We start from the raw sequence: 9,221 nt of genomic DNA, 5'->3' as shown, positions 1-9,221 counted from the left end.
TTTTTTTTTTTTTTTTTTTTTTTTTTTTTTTTTTTTTTTTTTTTTTTCGTATTCAACATTTAGTTTACGATTGACTGTCTTTAGTAGTAACTGCTTCGACCATATGGCGCGCAAAGCAAACAAAAAAGCGGTGAATAAAAACTTTGATTATTTATTTTGATTTTTTTTTTTTTTTCCATTAAATCTTTTTTAAATAACGTGAAAAGCGAGGGATTCGTGTTCTCTGTTATTACTTCGCCCTTCGATTACCACTTTATCACATATGAATGTTGTGCGAATTAATATCAATTAGTTGTTGTCAAGATTTATTTAAAAAAGCGAATGTTTTTGACAGATGTCACATTAAAAAAAAAAAATAAAAAAAAGGATAACAATTTGATAAAATTCTTTTATTTGTTTTCTACTGTAGAAAAGATCCCTTCTTTTATTTTTTATTTTTGATTGAAGAGTTTTTTGTAAAAGGTTTAATTGAAACTATTAGAGAAATTCATCAAAGCGCATCCAATACGATATATATTTGCAATCAGAAAAGCAGAACGGTTGTCACTCTATTTTAACTCCAGTATCGTATGTATTGTTTTTCATTTGATCATTTACTTATAACTGTTTATTAGCATGAAAATGTTGAGCAAATATTATATATCAAGTTAGATGGGTAGTGTTAGCTGCTCCTTAACGAAAAGAATGTATGAATGTATTTGCTCTATTGAAAACGTAATCTATTTCAATTTTTTTTAATTAGACTTTACTAATAATTTTCTTCTAATTGCGTGGGTTTTATGCCACGTGTACCGTTTACAGTACACGCTAAAATTGCAAATGCATCCAAATCAATCTTTGAAATTAAAATCTTAGAAGCTATACAATCTAATGATAATTAATTATAGATGTGTTAGTTGACCGATAACTCGGGAGTATTCCTTCCCTGACCTTTTGAGAATTTTTTTTTCTCTATTATGAGTATAATTATATAGGGATTCATCGTAAGCGCTTCTTTGCTTTGGTATACAAGAGTTTGCTAGTTATAGTTTTATAGTTTTAGACCAATCACACTCTCTCTGAAAAACTTCAACTTTGGGCAGCCATCAAGATGTAATTGAGTAGCTAAGTATAAAACTTCTATTTCAAGTTTCGATTCGATTTCGAATCTACTAAGGAAGAAAATAAATGCTGATTGGATTAAATTGATTCGAAACCTTTCCCCTTACTAAGCAAGTATGGAACTTACGAGGTTTGATGCTATACTTTACTTCCATATACCCATTCCATTACCGATGGATTAGAGGTATATTCATATTGTCATAACGTTTGCAACGGCGAGAAAGAAGCTTCAGAGACCCCACAAAATTCATGCATCTACCGACATAAAATGTTCGAATAAGGTGCCTATAAGTTCATTATAGGATCCCATATGGGAATATAAACTTTGTGATGTTGTTTTTTTTCTTTTCAGTTTTATTTTTTTTCGAAAAGCTTTTTCTTGTAAGTCATTTAATTGCGTTGGGTCATTTATGAGCGTTTGGCATCTCTTGCAGATATAAGAGAGTGATGGCGGCGGGTAGCACTTTAAATTTATGATTAAAATAGTTTTATGTTAAATAACTTGATTAAGGGCCATTGTATCATTCATTTAAGTTTTATTTATAAGTCAGACAACATCAGCAACAATAACACAATGACTTACAATGCATACAAAGTCAACAGCATTTGCGTAACTCAAAAACAAAAAAACAAAACAAAAAAAAAAAAAAAAATACGAAAAAGGAAAAAGAAAATGAAAAAAATGCTGAATTGTAACTGAGCACATACATAATTTACTTGGGGATGGCTAATGAACTTCAATTTAAAAGCGTTTATGTAATTGTTTATTTAATATTATTTCATTTATTGTTTATTTATTTATTAATTTATTAATTTTTTTTTGTTTTCAGATTAGTGGTCGGTGCTCCTAAATTTGATACCTCATCATTTCAGAAAGGTGTTGTCGAAGCAGGTGCTGTATTTAAGTGTGGCATGAACGATGGTGACTGCATTCTTGTGAAATTTGATTCAACAGGTAAGTAAATCATTTGCAGATAATTTATCAATTTAATGTACGAACAAGCAAGAAAAGATAGATAATGACATAATAATAATAGAAGCGGAGGTTAATACATTTTTATTATAACAAATTGGCTTATGTGGGTTGAAGATATGTGTGATAGCCGAGCAAGCACACAGGTATCAAGTAAGGGATATGAGATCAACAAGCGAATTGCTTCATTCAAATCTATACAAGATGCTAAACATTAAGAGCATACATATATTTTGTATGTGTGTGTGAATGCGAACGGCAATTATATTTATTTCAATAAAAATGTATCTCTGTACCCACCGTGTACTTGTAGATGATATATTAATTTTGTTATTTCGTTTGACATCATCACAGTGAAACAGTTTAGGGGATATAAAAGACCATTCTCCCCTTTCGCAAGATAATCTGAATTATTTGAAACTTTTTAACTGAATAACCGGTTGTCCATTCGTCTATTTGAGATTAGACATAGGCATTTGAGACTCGGTAAATATAACGACTATTTAGGGTTAGAAAATTATTGAGATCCTCATTTAAATATTTCATCTACAATTTGCAATCGATCGCGATTTCCAAGATTCCCTAAAGAACCTAATCGCAAGATGAACGCATCTAAACAGTGTATAAATTAAAAAATACTCGAGTCTAATCTATGTATTCGATTGAAAGGTAAGTGTAATCGATCAAGAGAGGAATCAATCAATCAATTATGATAGTTATAAAATTGACTCATCTAGGAAGAAAGCAAAAATGATTTATTAGTAACTTGCAATATATGCGAAAAATAAAAAGTCACCTTTTTTTTTGACACACCTCTTATTAAGTATTAATAAGTTCTCTATCAAAATGTTTACGAGTAGTCGCTATTGCCATACCACATGTACTGTTTTCAGTACACGCTGAATATTTTAATAAATTTGCACAAAAACTTTCATAAGAGAAGAAATATATATTTCGCCGCGCCCCCGAAACCATTGCATATTTCGAAAACTGTTGCAAACATCATTTAACTGAAAAAATTGGGTTTAGCGTACAAATACCGTTCACTGTATACTTAAAACGATACACACGCATTAAAATGCTTACTAAAAGCGTTTAAAACAATTATAATCAAATGTTGTTTGCTGTGAAGGAAGGTATCTAAAATTCGCTGTATTCGCATGAATATAGATTTCTGAGTTGCTGCTGTTAAGTATGTCAGATCGTTGCAGCATGTATTGATAATTTCTCACCTTTTCGTTGTTGAGCGATTGATTAAACTTTTTCAGTGTTACGTTAGGCTTATATGCCTACAATATCACATTGAATATATTGGGTGTAATACACATTCTCTCTGCCTACATACACATATACATATTTTCTATATCTATCTGTACGCACTTATTCAAATTATGTGAATCTATAATAGACAAAAAAACAAGAGAAAAAAATGTTTTTGTGACAAGTTTTTTGTACACTCATATATAGTAAAGCCCACGCGCCATTTGCCTGTTAAATTTAACTTGGAGCCAGACATGTTTGCGTTGTTTGTCGTTAGTTAGCATCAAATAGATGCAAACGTACTGTCTGTAGTGTTAAACAGAAAGCAAACAATTTGTTAGAATTTTAAATCAGCATGAAAAACAATAATAACTGAAAAATCATTTTGATCTTAACAAAAGGTGTTTCTTTAGATAATCTATCACTCTTCGCAATATCCTCTTGTGGTCCATATTTTGTAGGCAATTTATTGTACACTTGATGGGCGCATCAAACTTTTCCCTAACATAAATATAAATGAGGGAGCTGCCGGTGCTAATGGTGCTGATGTTGTTGGTATTGCTGTTGCTGCTGCTGCTGATGCTGCTGTTGCTGCTGGTGCTGCTAGTCTTTAGAAGAAAATAACTGTGAACATAAATACAATGTAATGTCTAGTAAAGTCTGTCTATCTGTCCGTTAGTGAGTAGGCTTTATAAACACACAAAATAAATTTCCATATTTCCGCATATGTCGCTTTGGTGGGCTGGCAGCCGTTGTAGCATCAGCCAGCATATAACAAAGCAGTCATTCATATATAAAACAATATTTTTGTCTTTATGTTTATTTTGTGGCCGCAAAAGTTTGTGTGAGCGCGTTTCTTGTCTTTTTTTTTTTTTTTTCTTTTTTTTTCTTTTCTTCTTTCATTTTCGTTTTACAAACAGCATGTAAACAGCAACATACAACTAATTGTGGCAACTTTTAGCGGTCTGCGGATGTGCAAATAAAATTACACGCTTTGTGGGTAATACTAATCATAACAACAACAATAACAACAATAACAACAATAACAATCATAGCAACCAGGAATATCACCACCACTATACCGCACAGTCTAACGCATCCACAGCGTTTGATGAAAGACCGCGCGTGCGCTTTACCAACATCAACAAACACATGCACACCGCAGGCACCAAAACACACTTCTACGAAATCTATAAACTTATAAACATGTAAACGTTTGTGCTATACGCACAGTTTATGCATTAACCACAAGAAAAACAAAAAAAGGAAAAAAAAAAACAAAAAATGAAAATGCAAAAAAAAATAACAACAGAAATAACAACATCGACATTAACCATAATCCACAAAGAGAGCTCTTCGCCTGACTTGCAATTGTTTATTTCTTCATACGATGATCATATGGGTTATGCCGCATTATAGCAAATAAATCGATTAAATGCAATACAAAAACAGAAAGTATAAATTTTATCAAGACCCACTTCTATATCCGATAAAAAATGCATTTTCTCACCTCGGATCTCAGTCCAATTTCCTAGACTTAATATAGTTTGACTTGAGATTCATCGAATATATGGCAACTCTTGGAGCTAATCACTGTAGTTTGTGCTGTCTATTGTTATGATAAGCTTGTTATTCGTTCCTTTTTTAAAATTCAAAAATGCACACTTGATACACGCCCATTTTTTGCTCGAAACTACTGCCATTACTTTCTTTTTCTCGTCATATATTGAGGAAAACCATTCGATTAAGTAACGTGTGTTAAAAAAAAAATGTTTTCTGAAAATCAATTGCAATCAACTGTTGCGATATTTGAAGCAGACATAACAAGTCACATAAAGATGTTCTTTAGTATCCTATTATCCTAGGCTTGAATCAGCTTTAATTCAATTATGTTTTCATCGAACCAAATATTTAGCACTTGCTGTCATTGAAGGCTCAGGTCATTCAAGATTTTCGGTCACAAGACCGTTTATAATAGAGTACGTGCCCCTGAGAAGAATCATGAAATTTAAATAAAATGAATCCTTTTAATCGTTTTGCTATATGTTTTCCTTCATGGACTGTCTGTCAGTCGTCAGGGAAGACGTTTTCAATATGAAACAAAATGAGATAAAATTATTTAAAAATGCATTGAAAGCAATTAGACTTTGCCATTGAGTAAGTGAATTGAATATCGGATTAAGAAAAATGAGAAAATCGATTAGTTAAAGGGAAAATTCGGCACTTTTTCTATAAAACAGATACAAACTTCAGTTGGCTATCCCAAGCATTGGAAAAAATTTCTTATTTAAAACCAATCACTCGTAAGCTACGTGAGAGATGTCGTCGTATTTTTGCTGAAAATGAAAGCTGTCAACATCTTTTCGTTGGTTTGCGTCGGTACCGGTATCGGTACAAAAAAAAAAAAAAAAACAATCCAAAATGTCTGGTAAGCCTGTCATTTATTGCAGCGGTCGAATCAGTAGCTTTTTCGAGCTTAGTTGCAACTCAGTCACAGCCGCGGTCGAGGTTTTTGCGTATTATGTTATAGTTGACGGAAGATTGTTTCACATTTTGCTTTGTGCTTTCGAAGATATAGCGGGGATAGCTTAGCCTATTCACGTCATCAGGCAGAGTAAGATGAGTCTCGTCGCGTAGACTAATTTTCAGCAGACATTTAGCAAGTGTATCCTATTGTTTTAGAGACCAAAAAGCATGAGAAATTTATCTTGTTAATAGTTTAAAATGTAATATATGATATGATATATAATATACAAAAGCAAGTTACTGCTAAATATCCCGAAAGGGTCTCCGTGCATAGAGAGAAGAGAAAATTTACAAGTAGGCCTTAGGTCAAGTTTGCAAAGGTTACGAAAATCTTGTCTTTAAAAATAATTTCCATTAATTCCTTGTTAGTCTTCATAGATAATATATTATATATTATTGTTATTAACTTAGCCAACGAAATGAATTCTCAGCACTAGCTTGCATTCTTATTGGAAACCCTAACGCATTTGACATTTGAACCCACGAACATTGAATCGCGATCTCTTACTTACTACGCCACTCAGGCGGATAGATAATATCTCCGATAGTTGAAAGTTCAATCAAAATTAAATGATAATCTTTGAGACATATCTTGGTGGATTACGGAGCGGTATTCGATCGAGGCGGATGCTAAGCAGAAAACATTTTCGAAGAAGAAGTTACAAATGCGAATGAATTACCAACAATCTGCGACGATTGAAAGTAAACTTTCGGAGGATTTAAATTTGACTAAATGTGTACGGGAAAATGTCAGTCCCGATAAGCTACGGAAATGTAATATTTTTTTAATTTAAATTTTTATATCTGAAATATATTTGTAAAATTAAACTATGCTTTAAGCTTCATGCTGAGGATTTATTTTAGGAATAGATTAAGTGCAGGAATATGATTCCCGATCAAATAGATTGTGATTTACCACAATTTGTTGCAAATGCAAGTGCACTGCAAGAGTACTTCTAATAGCTAGTTAGCGATGTTTTGAGCGACATCGTAAGTGAGTGTGAAAAAAGTGTATGTCGGAGGGTGTTCTGAGAGCATTTTTTATGACATACCCTTGCAAAGGATCGGTATAAATCAGATATGTTGTTTCATCGGAAATAATGTGCGATAGAGATTACAATGCAGAGACTAATTATTTATGCATACTATTTTTTATAATATGGCCAATGAAGCAGAGAATCTCCTGCTCTCGATGGCGATAGCGATGGTTAGAAAGAGGTGAGGCAAAAGGATGAGAGATGTAGAGTGACCGCAACCCAATCGACAAGTTTTATGTCTCGATTCACTGAGCACTGACCAGGTATACTCCACTGACAGCAAAACTTTTGGCCAAAGATCAAAGTTTTTGTTAGAGATCTTCTTCTTGAAGTCACGCTTACCCTCATTAAAAATATAAAAGCAAATAGTAGTCAAGAGCCTGGCTTATCACTTAGCCTTCCCAGCCAAACTACTTTAATTCATCGATTATATAAGAAATTATTCGACCGGAGAAGCGAGACATTTTAGACTGGAATTTCTCAAAATGAAAGAGAGCAACGTCTCTAAAAAATGTTCACAATCCTGCGAACTGATATCGCATCAGTTTCCAAGGGTCTTATCTCCTTTTCAAAATCCACTTACTTTCGATTGGATTAATAAGTGTAACAATGTAATCTACTTGTCTCATCTAGGGACTGCCATCTGTTACGTACGCACCTATAGTACGGCTTGATTGCATTAATTAGTGCTATCAAAGTCATCGATTGGGAAAAGCGTCAGTCTTTCCTTAATCTAATATATTACGCATATACATGCATATAAACATACATATATAATATAATTTTTCAGTAAGTAGTTTGCTCGTTCTTTCATTCATCATTTACAATATCACAAATTACGATAGAAAAAAATTGACATTTTGTGCTCTTTAACGGGCACAAATCAAGTTTAAAAATGGAGGACATCCACTGTCGAACAATAAGCGATAAGCATTTTTAAAAAAGAGAAGTGGATCACAATGTTATCGTTTGCAAACTGCAGTCCGTTGCTGATATTCAGGTTGCCTTAGTCTATGGATATCAAAAATTCATTGCGAAGACGAATTAAAAGTTTCTTACTTGTTTCCAAATAGCAAAAAAAAAAAAAAATTTTTTTATGTGATATACTAATGGAAAGACCCATAATGACTAAAAATGTGCGTAAACTGTTTTTTTTTTTTTTTTTTTTTTTATTTTTTTTGAAAAAAATGAAAAAAAACATCTTGTCTATAGCCGAGAAGATGTTGGTAATGTGCTTTTATGGCTTTACTTAAGCGAAAACAAAAACAACTATAATAATAATAATAATAATAATAATAACAACAGAGATGACGATGATGAAGCTTTAGGATCGTGCTCAGACAATATTTTTCGCATGCAAAATTATTGCAGTTTACCATTTCAACACTTTGGCAAGGAGCGACTAAGCGTATCACATCACATGTATATGTATATATGTATATATGTAAGCCATGGCCAAGTGCATCATTGAAGTATAATATATTATAGATAAGGTTGGTGTTGTTGTTAATGCTGTTGTTGGTTTCCTGTAAAAGTTAAGATACTTTTTATGGTTCTCATGGTTATAGTACATTGATGGCCATGTTGATGGTAAGCTATAAATACGCTAATTCATGGTTATTGTCGATTGGTTTTGGTTAGCAATTATATGCTATGACTGTGTATATACGTGTTATATGTGTGCGAGTATTTGTACGCGTCTATGATGCTCAGGATAAATAAACGCAAATGCAAATAAACAAAAAGAAAAACGAAAGAAAAAGAAAAAGCTTATGTATCAACGGCTGATAAATAAATAAAAAAAACAAAACAAAAAAAAAAAAACAATAACAAAAAAAAAACAAAAAAAAAAAAACAAAGAAAAGAAGAAGGAAAACCAACTTTAACACATTTGCTCACTTAACTTGTTCGGTGTCTGGCAGCCGATAAATTGTAAAGATCGTGCCAAACATTAACACTTTATAGCCTAACCAACCGAGCAACCTACCAACAGAAGCGTAATCATAATGTATTGTATGTCTACATGGTTAAAAACACATTAAATGCTTATGTTTATTTTCTGACGGTGCAAAAGATTTGCGTATCGAAGAAGCAACAGCAGCAGAAAAATACAATAACCGCATACTATGACGTTGAAGGGTATCCCATATATGTATGCGTGAGTTTATTATTGCAGCTATTATGCCCGATGCATCTATGTATGCGTATACGTATGCGTAAGTGTGTATGTATATATGTATGTATGTATGTATGTATGTATGTATGTATATGCATATATGTATGTATGTATATGCGTGTATGTATGTATATGCGTGTATGTATGT

At 32.5% G+C, this 9,221-nt stretch overlaps 1 protein-coding gene across 2 annotated transcripts in view; it reads left to right on the top strand.

Annotated features, from left to right (window-relative positions):
- The window catches only part of LOC119644627 (integrin alpha-PS2), a 75,218-nt gene that overhangs the window by 25,163 nt on the left and 40,834 nt on the right, over positions 1-9,221 (top strand). For both annotated transcript variants that reach the window (XM_038044255.1, XM_038044256.1), the window contains one exon: positions 1,932-2,056. In XM_038044255.1, the coding sequence (XP_037900183.1) occupies positions 1,932-2,056 (125 nt within the window). The remainder of the gene's footprint in view (positions 1-1,931; positions 2,057-9,221) is intronic.

Source organism: Glossina fuscipes, unplaced genomic scaffold (assembly GCF_014805625.2).
Source record: "Glossina fuscipes isolate IAEA_lab_2018 unplaced genomic scaffold, Yale_Gfus_2 0, whole genome shotgun sequence".
In the NCBI taxonomy this organism is placed as follows: domain Eukaryota; kingdom Metazoa; phylum Arthropoda; class Insecta; order Diptera; family Glossinidae; genus Glossina; species Glossina fuscipes.
The sequence above is the reverse complement of the archived record's forward strand: the minus strand, read 5'-3'. Positions and strand labels throughout refer to the sequence as shown.